This window comes from Phoenix dactylifera, chromosome 2 (assembly GCF_009389715.1).
Source record: "Phoenix dactylifera cultivar Barhee BC4 chromosome 2, palm_55x_up_171113_PBpolish2nd_filt_p, whole genome shotgun sequence".
Lineage (NCBI taxonomy): Eukaryota > Viridiplantae > Streptophyta > Magnoliopsida > Arecales > Arecaceae > Phoenix > Phoenix dactylifera.
In genome coordinates this window covers 54,027-69,930 of record NC_052393.1, presented here as the reverse complement: position 1 = coordinate 69,930, position 15,904 = coordinate 54,027, and the positions used below count along the sequence as shown (strand labels likewise).

The 15,904-nt window shown below is 41.0% G+C and overlaps 2 protein-coding genes across 2 annotated transcripts; both read right to left on the bottom strand.

The window, feature by feature from the left end:
- Nucleotides 1-837: 837 nt before the first annotated feature.
- Nucleotides 838-4,777, bottom strand: LOC103708388 (heterogeneous nuclear ribonucleoprotein 1-like). The gene is made up of 2 exons (XM_008793284.3): nucleotides 4,407-4,777; nucleotides 838-1,664 (listed from the first exon to the last, which is right to left on the bottom strand). Exons 1-2 carry the CDS (start codon nucleotides 4,683-4,685, stop codon nucleotides 1,062-1,064), a joined length of 882 nt encoding a protein of 293 aa, XP_008791506.2. The 5' UTR covers nucleotides 4,686-4,777; the 3' UTR covers nucleotides 838-1,061.
- A 9,243-nt stretch (nucleotides 4,778-14,020) lies between these two features.
- LOC120104677 (ubiquitin-fold modifier-conjugating enzyme 1) lies at nucleotides 14,021-15,429 on the bottom strand. The gene is made up of 3 exons (XM_039116206.1): nucleotides 14,920-15,429; nucleotides 14,735-14,796; nucleotides 14,021-14,308 (listed from the first exon to the last, which is right to left on the bottom strand). The coding sequence occupies exons 1-3, from the start codon at nucleotides 15,250-15,252 to the stop codon at nucleotides 14,179-14,181; spliced, it is 525 nt and encodes a 174-aa protein (XP_038972134.1). The 5' UTR covers nucleotides 15,253-15,429; the 3' UTR covers nucleotides 14,021-14,178.
- Between the last annotated feature and the right edge of the window lie 475 nt (nucleotides 15,430-15,904).

Here is a 15,904-nt window from a genome sequence, read left to right as displayed (position 1 = left end):
TTGCTTTTACGAAGATGATGTAACAACAAAGACGAGATGTTGCATAATCCTGTTTAACATGTCTTGACAACGAAGCTTCTCTCTTAAGACCAACACAATTAGGTGCATACAACAGCAAACAAGAAAGAAGATCCACAATTTCTTTTAACAATTATATATTCCTCATGCCATCATTACTAAGCATTCCGATATTCCACATAGTGCCGAGGTCCTTGAGGAGCCGAGGTCGCCAGCGCCGTAGGCGGTGGAGAGGGATAGGTGGAGGGGCCGTTGTTGTCCAGGTTCCGGGAGGGCTATCGGACTTGGAGAAGGGGACGAGAGGAGAGGAAGCGGAGGAGGGGCATCTCTTGGAAAACAAAGGGGCACTTGTATCTCATGCCATTCTTTGGATGTTTTTACACCCCACCGGCCATTCGTTTCCTTTTCTTATGAAATCTGTGAGATTTTGTATATGATGACTTCTTCTTTTTTTTTTTCGGTTAAAACGGGAGAATCATACATAACATTATGAGTTCATAACGTGCATATGATGACTTTAAAGTGAACTTTTGGATGCAAATGAAGTATCTGATGGGTAATTCTTTCAAAATATGATCTAGAAACTTTGATGTATCGGCAATCTCGATCGAGAATGGATACCGAGATGAATCACAATGCAGGCGAAAGGTCCAATTCAATTCTAGAGCCAACAAGTCAATATCCATCTACACTATACAGTAGAGAAAACAAATCAAGATATATCCATTCATCCATCCTTGTTATCCCAGCCGAACAAAAAAGCCACATAGTTAAATAAAAAATGCATATCAACCCATACATACATCGACTGTTAATGGATTCAATAAGTTCCAATGTAAATATTATTGTAGCCACTTTTCTAATTGTATGTAAATAACACAGAACAATATTTCACAATCCACAGGAAATTAAAAAACTGTGAAATTAGTTTGCCAGGAGAAGTTTCTTGACAAAATAAGAAAATACAATAACATGAAAAAATTCATTTGTTGCATTGTATTTGCCGCAATCATGGAGTCGAAGTATAAAAATTAGTTGCTGCTCTAAACCTCATACCAATTCCATGCTGGCACCAACTCCGGACTGGCATACAGGAAGCCATAACCAATTCCATCATAACATCCAACAACGTATCCTCCGGTAAAGCCACTATATTGAGAAGCGCAGCCAGGAAAAAATGGAGACACATAATGCTGCAAACCTGCATATCTAGGATCATACACTTGATAGAAACCAGCTTGGTCATTGCCAAAAATATATCCCTCTCCACCACCAATTATCATATGCTCACTGAGACAAGAGTTGATTTCCTTGTTATAGTATTTCGCAATCTTAGGCACCGCTTTCTTGACCTCTACTTTCTTATCCTTCAATTCATGGAACCTGTTCTGCAATACCTTCTCCGCAGCCTCCACTGAGTGGAATTCAATGAAGCCAAAGCCTCTTAGTCGGCCAAAATTATCATACATCAGAACAGCATATTTAATTTCACCAAACTGCTCAAAAAATCTGCTAAACTCATCCTCAGTCAGCTTAGGAGGCAAACCGCCTACAAAAATCTTCCTTGGGTTAAAAGGAATCCGATTTACTTCCTTGTGATGATTTTGGTACCCAAGGAATTTGGGTATGGCCTTTTTTACTTCTACCTGAAAAAGCATTATCCAAAATTAAATAAATAGTATACAAAGAAAATTAGACAAAGACTATGAGAAAGAAAACTACCTACATGCAGAGCAAGGCTATTTGGGTATGGCCTTTTTCACATCTCAGGGCAAGGCTCTCTGAGAATGCCTCAATGCCTTATGTGCAGGGCTATTGAGGGTGGTGTAGATGCATCACAGTGGCTAATTTAATGAATGCCCATGTGCCTTGTTTTGTGGTTCTGTAGGGAACCATGCACTGCACTTCTAGTGGGGGACAAAGGGATGGCCTTGTATCTAAATTTGCATGATGTATATGTGTTCTCGAATATCAAAATTAATTATACTAAAATATAAAATTATGCATGTCTAACTATGTTACAAACAATATAGGATTTTGAATTTTCTATTCTTTTTTTTTATAACTAAATATGCCATTTTACATCCCAAATCATTTATCTTGCTTTTTTTTTTTTTATGTGAGGTTTGTTAGCCGTTTAAACATTTTATATGAAGGAAAATCCGTAAAGCATGTGTCCGATGTTGCAAGCCCTATATAATCTGTTCTTCATTAATTACAGAATATCTTATTAAATTTTAACTGCAATTTTAACTGAAAGATAACAGATGGCAATTCTTATCTTGAGAAATCACATGTCGAATAAATAGAAGTCCACAAGGAGGAATTTCTATAGAATAATTTTACAAAAATAGAAATGACCAACATAAATAGTTTCTTTTTTCTTCTCCAACAACTTTTGACTATCGAGAAAAATTTAGACTTTCCAAAGTGATCATGCAACTAAGGCTGCAAATGGGTCGGGTCGATCCGTGATCCGATCTGATCTGTCTAGATCCAAATTATCGGACCTGCAGGTCTGGATCGGATCTTAAAATTGAATCCGAACCATTTTTTGGATTGGGTCTGGGTTTACCGAACCGACCCGACCCGAGCGGACGGAAGGGAGTGAGCAAAACAGAAGAAACCCAAACGCCGAGCTCTCAAGCTTTTGGTTTTACTCGGGACACGTATAGCAGCCGGAAAGCCAGAGAAGCAGACCCAAGATGGTTTCTTTAATGAATGGGAGCTATCTCAGATATGCTCTTGTGCCAGAAAAAGAAGAAGAAGAAGACAGGAGCTCCACACAGCTGTGCTCTGCTTCAGAATCTCTTGGGCCCAGAAGAGAGAGAGAGAGAGAGAGAGAGAGGACTGCTGGTTTGAGTTGGAAAGAAGGTGGCTTGTCTAAGGACCAGAAATGATGCTAAGTAGGTGGCTTTAACAGCACTGAGTTGGTGGTAATGGAAACAGAAAAGAGAAACAAAATCAGGATAAAGGCTGCACAAAGGCACCTAAAATCCAGCAAAAGCTCAGAGAAATGAGTTTGCTTTGTGATAACAAGCAAGGGAGTCTCTTCTTTGTTTTGTGTGTGGGTGGTGGTACTATTGGTCGTTTTTAAGTGAATTTATGGTGGGTTTTCAAGGCAGACAGGAAGGAGATATGGGTTTCTTAGGAGCTTGTTAGCTTGCTCCCATGGCCTTATTAAGGGATGGGAAATGCCAGCCAATAAGGAGGAAAAGCTTCAAGTGTGGAAGGATAGCAACAAGCATAGGTTCACAGAATCCAAAGGAACCTCGGCCTGTCAGGATTCTCTCTCGATCTATTACACTGTTAATACCTCTGGTGTCTCGGTAGCTGGCTTTTTTTTTTTTTTCTTTCTGTTTTTTGGTTTTTGTTTCTTTTAACTTTTGAAGGGAGAAACTGAGGGAACACTGAACTAAATATGGGTCATGTGCCAGTTTTCTGCAATGGAATTGGATTTTGGAAGAAGGTGTGGAAGTTTTTTTGTCATCCTGAGAGGGGAGCAGGGACACGCCAAGTTCCGTCCAATCAGTCATATGGATAAAAAATAGCGCGATGTGAAATTGGGCTTCTAGGCCGACTTAGTTAGTAAGTCAGGGTCATCAGTTCTGAGTCAATTGCAAGTCTTATCTAGTCATGGGAAGCCCGGCACCTCATAATTATAATATGACCAAATTAGATTTGCCCAAATTCTTTTCCAAAAACACAAAAAAATTAGTAGATCCGACTTGGACCCGACCCGAACTACAATCCGGTCGGGTCTGAGTCCAAAATTAGGACCCGAACAAAAAATCGAATCGGATCGGATCGGATCCTGAGTGATCCCGATCCGATCTGACCTATTTGCACCCCTACATACAATCCAGATAAAAAAGATACAACATTATTGTAATGAGTTTGAAATTAAATAGGAAAGGATGAACAATATCATTCTGTTTTACGGTCTTAAAAAAAGAGAAAGTTAACACCAAATATAAGTATTACAAAAAATTCCAGAAAAGAAAAAGAGAAAGTAATCAACCACACGCTTATGAATTAACATCAACCTACGAATTTTCTTTCTAAAAAAAATTAATCTACAAGGTCAAATAATAACCAAGAAGAAATATATTTCCCTTTACTTAATGTAAGAAAATAAACAAGAACCAGTCGTCTTGCAGTGAAATATATAATAACCAGGAACTAATCTTTTTCCTATTTTTCAGAGAAATAGTAACGAAGAAGATGGTAAGTAAAATAACCTACAGGGTCAAATTAATAATAACCACGAACCAACATTCATTCTTCTACGGAGACAAATAACAACCCAACTATAACCAATTTCTTTCCCTCATTGCAATAAAATAATAACCAAGAACCAAGCGTAATAAAGAAAAAGTATAACGGACCTTTCTCCCCAAGATGACGTGTTCTCTGATCTCGGCGAGAGCCCTCTCGGCGGCCGCCGAGTCGACGAACCTGATGAAGGCGAAGCCCCTGCTGCGACCGGTGATCTTGTTCTCGACGACATTGGCCCACGCCACTTCGCCGTACTTGGAGAAGTACTCGACCAGCCGGTGCTCCGTCGTTTCCCCCGAAATTCCCCCTACAAAGAGCTTCGCTTCGTCCCAAGAGGATGAGGAAGAAGCAGCAGAAAAAGAAGGAGAATAAGACGTCGACGACTCCATCACACCCCGTCCAAGATAGAAGAAGCCAACATCCAACAAAGAGACAGAGAGAAAGATGAAGGAATCGATACGAGCTTCGGCTTCTATATATCGGGGGAGCGGGCCGGGGGAGTTGATTTAATTTCGGATTTGGACTACGAGTGGAGTTCGAATTATTTCTAGATGTGGAATGACGTAATCAAACAATGAGTTGTAATTACCAAAAAAGAAAATAAGGATGAGTTGGAGAGCGATAGGAAACAAAAGATGAGCTTTCCACGTAAATCGCAGAGAGAGAGAGAGAGTTTGACCCAACTTTGACCCCACCCAATCTGCCACGCGCCTGAACCCGGAAGCAACGTCCAATTCAACTGGGGCCATCGCTGCTGGTTTAGGTCTAGTCTCCTTTCGGTTTTGGGCCTTAATTCTTAAGAAGGGACCAAGATGAGCCTTTTGCCAGCTCTCATGCGCGAATGCAATCTTAGTTCGACGGTTTGGACTCGAATCCGAAAACAATTTTGGTTGGGTTGCACCAAGTCGTGTCTCATCAGCTTGATTTAGACCCATATCGAACCCGATTGGAAATCGACTTTTTTTAGATAGAGCCCCGGCTGTTGCTCCTCAAGCTTTGGCCATGGATCATTGGGCCTCTGATGGATCTGATTTAGGTCGTATTCAATTGATATAGCATGATAAAAAAAAATGTCCGATATCATTTGCTCACCAAAAAAAAAAAAAAAAAAAGGCAGGTACAGAGTATCTAAATTTAATATTTAAATTTTTTTGACCACATAACCCAAACTTTATAGTTTGGACTACATTGCTATAGCTAGCAACACTGCTTCAAGTTTTATTTTTTCATGCTTCATTCATTTATTCTACCTTGCTCCTAGCAATTAATTATCTAGAAAAAAACCATAAATAGACAAATGAGCTTTGCAGCTCAGTAAGTAACCATGCACCACCTTACCGGACGAAGCATAAATTTTTACAGGATTCACTGCATCATTTGGAAAGTAGAATTATACTATAAAATAAAAAATTTCATAACATAATAACAAATTATCGTAGCAAACCAATCATGTATGCACAAATCATGCAAGTTTGTAAAGCTGAAAGTGCAATTTAAAATATTCATAATCGTCAAATATTTGCCATTTATCCATACTTTTAATCAAAACAGTACTCATAAATTTTTGTGCTATAATCACTATAATCCATGATAGGCCGTCTTTCTAATCGACAAAATTTTATAGTTCATATTCGTTACCAATTTTAACTCGTTGGCAAATAGCCGTTTTCGTTAAATGCTAGCTCTAGCAAAGGTGTCGATTGGCCTCCATTTCTAAGGGTGGTCATAGCTATCTAAGAGCTGATAAAATATTTCATATTTTTCATAAATCATGTCTTTATAAATAGGTTGGAAATAATAAATAGCATCGTAAAAATTTTAAATGCATAATCATGCCATGTATATCATTTTTATAAAAATTTTTATAATTATAATTTATACATAAATTATTTATAATAAAGTATTTAGTAAGAATGCTATTTGGCCAAAAACATGGAACATTTTCATTCGCATGTTTGATCCTAAATTTTTTTAACAAATGCAGGATCAACCATGTCAAATATAATTCCTTCCTGTTTTAAAATTTTCCATTTTCACCCCACAAAAAGAAAGAAAGAAAGAAAGAAAGAAACAGTAGCTTGTGTGGAAGCTGCAAGAATCTAAAGAAGGAAAATTAAGCAGCAGTCGGGACATACCTCGCTGCTGTGATCTTGTGAGGGCTTCCATAATGCAAAGAGACCCATCAGACTTCAGCGGCATTACAGACAACTGAGAATAGAGCCCCCCGTTCTCCCCTTCAACTCCATGGCAGAGACCGGAGCTGTTAAGCTGAGGTGGAGCCAGCAAGAAGCCGCATGGGACTGCAGAGGAGACAGCAGCATGGGTGGGTTGCGCTTGGTGATGATGGCTCTGATTATTTGGTTGGTGATGCGGTTCTGAGGACATCTCCTTGTTCATTTGAGGGGAGAGAGAGAAGCCCAACCAGCTGCTGCTGCTGCTCATTGGCTTCATCTTCCTCTTTCAGACTGCTCTCCACTAGGACCTGATGCAAAGAAGCTCAAAGATTTGGAGAACCAAGCTCAGGGTGCCATCCTTAATCGCCGACTTGCCCGACCAAGCTCGGGGCGCCATTCTTATTCGCCGACTCGCCCCGACCAAGCTCGGAGCGTCTTGTTCGCCGACGTGCCCCGACCGAGCTCGGAGCGCCCTCTCCAGCAATACGTCCTGACCCTTGAGCTCGGGGCGCTCTGCCGAGCACACCTCGGAACCCGGGATGCTAAGCTAGCCTCAACACCCGTCAAGCCGACCTCACCAAATGCATGATGCCACTTCTCAATGAGCTCGACCTTGCCAACGGCCACACCTGTGTACGTGCCCACGTCCTCCTACGTGGTCGTACATTGCGACGCCACCACACTATGCTTAGCCTACTGGCCCACGACAGTTAAGGACAGTGCCATGCTATTCCGGCCACATCCTGCTACGACTCTCAATGCCTCCAGCAATACGTCCTGACCCTTGAGCTCGGGGCGCTCTGCCGAGCACACCTCGGAACCCGGGATGCTCAGCTAGCCTCAGCACCCGTCAAGCCGACCTCACCAAATGCATGATGCCACTTCTCAACGAGCTCGACCTTGCTAACGGCCACACCTGTGTACGTGCCCACGTCCTCCTACGTGGTCGTACATTGCGACGCCACCACACTATGCTTAGCCTACTGGCCCACGACAGTTAAGGACAGTGCCATGCTATTCCAGCCACACCCTGCTACGACTCTCAATGCCTTACCGTTGCCAAGAACGGACCGCACCGCACGCCACAAGCAAGCTCTAGCTGCACGCTACCTCTACTCATAATGGGAACGGGCCATACCTCCACCACCTAAGCACCCCTACTGGGACTATAAATAGCCCCTCGTCAGGTAACACCTAAGGGACTTTTGGCTGGACCAACTGAATACCACTCTAACTTGATCGTCGGATGGCCCTCATCGGAAACACCGGTGAGGCTTTGTGCAGGTACGTCGTCGTGCGGAAAGTGACTCCCTTCCTTTTCTCCTACAATCTGGCAGCTCCCTCGACTCTATCGGCGTGGTCGCCCTCGGGCCAGATTTGAACCACAACAGGAAAGATGGTGGTAAATACAAACAATGGAACAATTTTGGTAAAACATACGATAAACAGTCATCTTTTTGTATTTCATATGATGTATAAATTAAGGACTTGCAAAATATATAATTTTTGAATTATAGATATTTTTAGTTATACATATTATAATAAAAATGTAGATTTTTAATTGAGAGAAGTAGGCATCCTCCTCCAGATAAAATCAAGATGCTGGCCACAACAGAATAACACCCTGGATTATTATATTACACTTAATGTGACTTGCATTACTTTCTGGTTACATCTTACCATGGAATTAAAAAGGTTCAACGGCGGTGGATCTGCGTGGGGAGGGGTCCCTCGGTGGGGAGGTGGTTGACGGCCGTTGGTGAAAAGGATGGACAAATCCTGGATGATAGGATGGTGGCAGCCGGCGACTATCAGCTATTCGACATTTTAGTGTCCGATGCAAAGCTGAGGGCTGCTTGGACAGGCCTTCGACATGCCTGGGTTGAGTTACGAGCCAGCTCGATCATCTTGGAGGATGACTCGGCTACGGTTATCAGTTGGATCCAGGAAGGTTTGAGAAATGCCGGTGGCAATCATCCATTGCTTCGAAACATCCGAGCAATGACAAAGGATAAAGAGATTTTTTAGGCCAAGCATGTATTCCATGAAGCCAATGGGGCGGCGGATTAGGTGGCCGCCTATGTGGCCAGCCATGCTGATAGTATCTTGTGGGCTAGGAATAGGAAGTTGCCCCGAGCACTTCGAGATATTCTATTTTCTGATTTTATCGGATGCATTCGTACTCGTCATGTATGAGTTATCCGTTTTAATAGAAAAAAAAGAAAGATCATAAGTGTCTTTCTGGCTCCTCTTTCAAGCACTGTAAAACAGTCCTCCAAAACTAACTCCTCGTAGTGTACTTCGAACCAGAAAGGACTTTTTTTTTTTTTTTGCAATGTGTATTTGGAGGGGTGCTTGATATGATATAATCCGCTAAAGGATAAGACTAAGAAAGGCATGATCAGATTTTCTTGAGGGAAAATAATCCTGCTAAAGGATTGTAAGGCACGATGTGGTTTTCCCGAGAAAAATAATCCACCATCCAAGGTGATAAGGCAGGCTATTTAACCCTTCCGGGATCGGCCCTTGCTTTTCTCCTCTTTGGAACCAACTTTAAGGTGGTCATTCATCGAACTTTCTCGCGTGCCGTCCGTTTTTAGTTTCTTGTTGAGTAATAGCTGTAACTTTTATTTTTCACTTTAATAAATTGGGTGGGTTCGGGTGCTAGCTAGAAATTACGTGGGTTATCCCATTCGCTTATCTAGCCATATTTGAGAGAAACAAGAGGACCAAAAAAAGGGCATAAGGGCCCTATTGTTGCTGCTTTTTTTCCCCCAAAAAAATCCAAGAAGAAAACTCAGCTCGACAAAATGTACATGTATGATGACACCCTTCTTTTTTTACAATTGTTTGCAAAATTTTTAGAATTTTTGCCAGCAATTATTTATTATTGTTATTTTTTTAAACAAAAAGCAAAATAAAAGCAAGGAATGATAGAAAGTTGTGTGCAAAATACAAATAGTATTTCCAACTAAATCTCCAGGCGCTATTTCACTCAATTGCAGGGAAATAAAAATACAAAACTAACAACAATACCAAACAAGCCCAGATATTTTCTTCTTCCTATAGTTGTAAAACCGACCAGGTGTTGACATTGCTTTGGCCGCTGAAGAATGGCAAGTAGTGAGTCCAGTACCTATCACACATGCATCAACTAGCACTGCCTTTTAGAGTGAAAAAGAAGTTTGAAAATTATAGTTTTTAGTTCGTATGTGCTGTTTTGTATCTCCCTCTTCTCTTGTCCATTCACGCTTGAACTAGCTGTTTTGTATCTAGCAATCGTCCAGGCTTAAGAAGAGAGGAGAACACAAGTCCAACCCCCATAGCAATCCTGCTCCCAATTACAGCTTATACATAACTTCTTTTTTTTTAGACACTCAACAACATGTAAGTCCCTTTTTTTTCCCTTGCTTTGATGTTCCGTCACTTCCATTATGACAAGTTTTGGGTTTTTGACGGAAAACCGCTAGCTAGCGTATACGATCGTCATGTCAAAAGTGGATGAGTAATAAATATATTTTTTCTTTCAAGTATTCTTCACAACTGTTATTAAGTCATGAATAAATGGACATGACTAAGTCATAAGCCCTCGCCCCCTCTATAGAAAAACCCTCTCTCCACCACCGCGTTCACCATCCCCACCTTAATGGGTCAGGTTGGTTGGCACAGAACTGTGTCAAAGTGAAAAAGGACAAGTAACTTATTTTCCATAAAACAATAAAATATGGGGGCTTAGAAACTAGAAGCATGAAGATATGCAGGGGCTGAAGAACTATGACAGGAAGGTTCAAGCCATTCTCCTGCTGATTTACTCCAAATTGTCAAACGGTGCACACGCTCTCGAGCTGATTTCTCCCGACGTCGCTTATAGCCAACATGGCATAGTACCAAAATGAAGCGTAAGATACAAATGCAGTCCTCATGGTGAAGGCACCTACCTATCTATGAAAGACTTATAAGAGACTTATCCATCTCAACTTGTAGCTCCCTGTTCTTCATATATCTTGTGGCCACGTAGTTTCAATCCTAGCACTCTACTGCCACTGCTATGCTCCTTTGAGCACTTGAATGGCTCGGTGCATCTCCAGTTATTCTTCGGGTGTTGCAGAGGATGCAAGAAACAGGTGTTCTGGTCTCCTCAAATTGGGCACTAGTTTGTCTCCTAAACTTGCTACTTATCTTTCCAAGAGCTTACATTTCTTGGGAGTAACATCTACATGAATCTGAGCTTTGATAACCTGCCACATACTAGAAGACATAGGATAATCTAATAGGCACCATACCACAACATTTTTAAATGTACCAGACCCATAATAGAGAGCTTGACCCATAATTCTTCTAGTCCTGAGATCTCAGAAGCAATGCTAACCATAGCAAAATAAGGGACAACCATTTTTTTTCTTTTTAAACCAGCACACCTGGATGCTTTGGCATGGGCCCCACTGTCTCTATATTGAAATCTCAAGCTAACCAATGAAAACCACATCATGTTGATTTAATTATTATTCAGAAAGTATACAACTTACATAAAGTCTACATGATCAATAACTTAAATAAGTATGGTAAGATGGATTCAAAAAGTCAGATAACACAGCAGGTTTGTCAATAAGCAATTTTCTATCGGAGGTAAAACTAAACCCTCGTGGAAACTACTGGCACTGGGCAGAAATGCAGAAGTGAGGTCCTACAAACCGTCAAAAATGAGTTCATATGCATTGTCTCCGGACTCCAGTTTAATATTACGTAAATGAAACTTTGAGGCATAGAAACTTCAGGGCAAACAAACAGGAATGAAATGAAAATCTAAATGAGATATTTCTCCATTCAATGTCTGCACAAGCTATAGGTTCTTAAGTGCTTGGACCTAAATATGTGAAGTTGTAAAAAAAGAAGTTAGGTGGCTTGTTTGAAAACTGTAAGACACTTAATACGGCGATCATCTAAAAATTAAGCAAAAATACTAAAGGGGGCTGAAAAACGAAGCATGCTATTACTACCACTTCTGCTAGCAACTGTTAGATAGATAACACAAAATCACTTGCACAACTGACTGCACAACCCACAATAAGGTTGTACGGGGTTTCCTCTGTTCAAGATTGCCAAATCCTTTCTGGAAATTGGTATTGTCAATTCCAGGATATCAAATTGTTGTTCCAAGCATAACCTCAAACTAATAGAACAAGATATCGACATGGAGGCCATCATACTCAACGAAACAAACAACAGCAGAAATTGTACTTCCAGTCTACCTACCATGATATCTTCCCTAAACTTGCACATCTACCAATGAAAATATAACATAAAATAAACTTTTGAAATTTCTCCACTTACCAATATTCATCTCTATCTCTTCTTCATTTCCTCACATCGTACAGACAAGATCCAACTTGATACTTCATGTGAGAAAGTGCTGAAGAATCAATTGATCAAAGTCCCTGTGGCATTGCCTTTGTGAGGACCTTAGTATTGGCGAAACAAGATCAAGAAAAGCTAGAAAAAAGGAGAATCCAAGTTTATGGCTTTCATGGCCACATCATTTTATTTACAAATCTAGTCTTGGCTAATCTTTTGGGAAAGATTCATATCCAACCCAAATTAAGGCAAGACAAGATTGCCATCCTCATCAAATTATACTCCCCAAAAATTATAGGTTTCTTTCTATCCAAAATGATAATTTTTCAACATCCCCCCCTCCCTATTAAAACAAGAAATGCCAAAAGCTCCATCTAAGTGATATTAAGCTTGTCCTTTCTGGCCTCTTTTAAGCTTTTCAGTCACCCTCCTTGACATTTTCCTTTGTTCAATGCTATATATTGTTAGAGCATCTCCAGTTTTCCTTTGTTCAATGCTATATATTGTTAGAGCATCTCCAGTTCAAAACCTTCACCTCTACTAGTGGAACCTTTTGGCTCCTTTAGATTCCATATATTCTCTTTGCTAACCTTATGCTGCATGTTCTCTTTAGATTCCACATATTCTCTTTTCTAACCTTTTCAATTTACTCTATCCAGACTATATACAATTAAAAATCAGCATATTTTTGCTAAGAGATATCAATTAGAATGGAATTTAATATACACATTCAATCAAGGGAGGCACTGGGATTTAATTAGACAAACACTCCTGCAACCACATGAGATTTTGCATAAACAATCTATTCCTAAATTCCTAATTTAGGAGTTTTCTAATTATCCAATTGGTCATCCAATTCTTTAGTATTCTTTATCCCCTAATATTTAATCAGTACCATGGTTGTTCTCAATATAGAAGATCCCCAGTTATTTCTATTATGGGACTTAGATATCTAGTTTGACAGGGGGCAAGGTTTGGGCTGCTCATGGCCATACTGAAGCTTCACTTGAAACCACAATGTCTTAATTAAGTATATGATAAGCTATGAGGTATCATTACATCACACAATATATATGACTAAAGGCATATTACAGTCATGGCGCCTCATTTCATTCTTCCCACTTATCTCGTCCTACCTCCTCCCCCCTCCTCTATCTCCTCCCACAGTACTTGCCTATCCTCTCTATGCACCTCTGCCACATCACAATGAACATGACCACAACCACCTGGTGCATTGGTACAGCTTTTCCTGCATTACGCTTCAAGTTCCTGTGGCTATTCCAGCCTCCACCCTTTCCTCTATTAAATGCTTGGACCCAGATTTGGCTGGATTTGACCTTAAGCTGTCATCCATTTGCTATGACCAAGCTCATTGATCCTTCCTTTATGCAAACACTAGGAAGCAAGGAAGCGCATAATTGTGGAAGCCAGATTGTGACATAAAATGACCGTAAAGGTAGAAAATTCCAATGCAAGATGCATATTCAAAAAGGAAAATGAAAAATAATCGGTGGCAACACTTTCCAATTGGACATTAAGCATTCACGAACTTTGTAGTCTAGAAATTAATTAACTTCCAAGATCTAACAACACCAAAATCCAACAACCAACAATCTTATTAAATCCTTGTGAGTTGTGACAAGAGCACAAGAAACAGTAATCTCCTCAAGGTAATATAACAAACTTTTGAAATCTGGCTTTATTTCCCCCCTCTCCATGGCCAGATTACTTACAGTCAAGATCCTCGCCTAGATTGTTATTTAGACAAAATTTCTAAATCATTGCTTTCATGTAGATTCCTCCATGTCAAGCAACTTCTTCTAGCCTCTCCATATCCCTTTTTCCCTTGTTCTAGAAGAGAATAGTCTACAATTCTTTTTGGTACAGAGTTTGTGAATCCTTTCAAACTACATAAGAAAAAGAAAAGGATAAAAAAAATAAAGTTACTTTGTGATTTAGATTTACTAAAAACCATAAATAGTCTACAAGGAAATGAATCCTCCTCACCCCGTCACAAACAAAAAGAAACCCTCTGTAGACACGATCTTGTCCGCAATGATGCATATGTTTCTGATTGAAGTTCAAACATTTTGCATATTGGCATTGGCTGAACACATGTTTGATTATTCAAATGGAATTTCAGCAGGACATAAGAGAGAAGGAATGGCTATATCGGTCAGGCATTTATAGAACAATTCTATTTGAAAAGGGAGAGCACAATATAATTGATATAATCTCAACTCATAATATATAGTATGCAGTACTTGTCAATTAACTCATAGTATGTATCAGTTAAATCATTGAGTTACCACTTTCTCCGGTAGAAGTTTATTATCACCAAAACTAATAAGCATACTTAAGATTCGGTAGATGATGCCTCGTCATCTTTGTGCTTCACCATGCCGGAGTCCACCAGAATGGGCACCTCTGCTGCAAGCCACGGCGCAAGGCCCAAGCACAGGGCATGTGCAATTCCAAACCTAGGACTGCCGCACAGATGAATCCAATCATTAGATAAAGAAATTGGAAATGGTGGCCAAGCATCTGGAAATAGGGGCTTTCTTGGAGGAAAAGAAGTAAATTTCAAGCACTCCACCTCCCAAGTCCTAAACATTTATAATCATGTCCACCTTCTCCCGAAGGTAGCTCTCTTTTCTTTTTCTTTTTCTTTTTTTGAAAAAGGGAGAGAGAAAACTAAAATCCAAACATCCCTAATTCACTGTTGCCTTTTAAAAGGGAAAAAAAAAAAATCCAATCATATATTTCTGGTGCCGCTTGAACAAAATCACCAACGGTGAACAAATACAAAATGATTTTTTTTTTGTTGGTGTTTGTGTGTGGTGGGGTGGGGTGGGGGGGGTCAAAGAATCAGGGTTTTTCTTTGTGCAGATACAACTAGAAATAATTATTACCAGTTCTTGGCCCAGAGGGGCTTGAAGTGGACGGTCAGGCAGATCTTCCCTCCCCTGTACATCTGAGACTCAGCGAGATGAGATAAGGTTAGAAAGAGACGAGATATCGATTGATGAATCAATGAATCATACACGATTTGCATGCTGTGGCTACAGAATGGAATCAAATAGATGTGCTACCATACCTTGTGGGTCTTGCCGTCGAGCTGGGGGAGCTCGATCTCGGGGGCGGTGGCCGGGTAGGTGACGGGAATGTCGAACTGGAGGGCGAACTCGTAGCGGCGGAGGTTGTGGACGTACCAGCAGGTGCCCTCCCAGCGGGTGCCCTCCGGGTTGGCGGCGGCGATGCGGAACCAGTCGTTGTCTCCGGCCTTGTTCATGCTCGTGTATGCGATCAGCGCCCGATACTCCTCCTTCAGCCGCTGCGTCCACGCCGCCCCATCCCGCGGCCCCGCCCGCGTCGACAGAAGCGGGATCTGCGTCAGAGCAGATTTCGTGTTCCGGTCCCAACCCTCCATTCTCTGATCTTGATCTTGATCGATCACGTGATTGCTTCCTTTGATGATTCCCCTCTCTTCCTCCCTCTGTCTCCGCCGACGGACGGCCGCCTCTCTCCCTGCCTCCGTTCGCGTAATCACTCAGCGAAGCCCTTTCCCTTCTACCCTAAAACTCCCAGCCAGCGCCACATAATGATAATTTACAGAAACGTCCCTCGCATTCTGCTATTTATGGTACAAGATACTTTGGTTCTCCGAGCGACAGCACACCCACATGGAAAAGTCCCTCTAGACCGGTGTGTTTAACTCCCGGTCCATCGCGATTTTGGATTTGTATCTAGAGACAAAAGTACCTTTTATTCCTCCCATGGGCGATCTAGTTTTCTTTGTTCCACTTCCTCTCGTTGTCTTCTTCCTCTTGACCCAGGAAAAAAACTCTTCTTCCTCTTTCTCTTCCTCTCGACCCAGGGAGAAACCCTTCTTCCTCTTCCTCTTAATCGAGTCCTTTTCCTGTCGACCGAGTCCGCCCTGATAAGCATACCGAATCATAGACAAGGTTCTGCTTGCCTAATGCTATTGGATACCATAATGCTGGCTATAATCGATGCTAAACCCTAAGCTTCTGATTAACCCTAATCTCTCTTGCTTTCCATTTTTTTGTTTCGAAAAATTT

Excerpts from the sequence above, each read along its gene's own strand:
- LOC120104677 (XM_039116206.1), bottom strand. The coding sequence starts at position 15,252 with ATGGAGGGTTGGGACCGGAACACGAAATCTGCTCTGACGCAGATCCCG. Across the intron at positions 14,797-14,919 it reads TCGACGGCAAGACCCACAAG|ATGTACAGGGGAGGGAAGAT; the intron begins GTATGGTAGCAC and ends GCTGAGTCTCAG. Across the intron at positions 14,309-14,734 it reads CCCCTCTGGGCCAAGAACTG|TCCTAGGTTTGGAATTGCAC; the intron begins GTAATAATTATT and ends TCTGTGCGGCAG.
- LOC103708388 (XM_008793284.3), bottom strand. The coding sequence starts at position 4,685 with ATGGAGTCGTCGACGTCTTATTCTCCTTCTTTTTCTGCTGCTTCTTCC. Across the intron at positions 1,665-4,406 it reads ACGTCATCTTGGGGAGAAAG|GTAGAAGTAAAAAAGGCCAT; the intron begins GTCCGTTATACT and ends ATGCTTTTTCAG.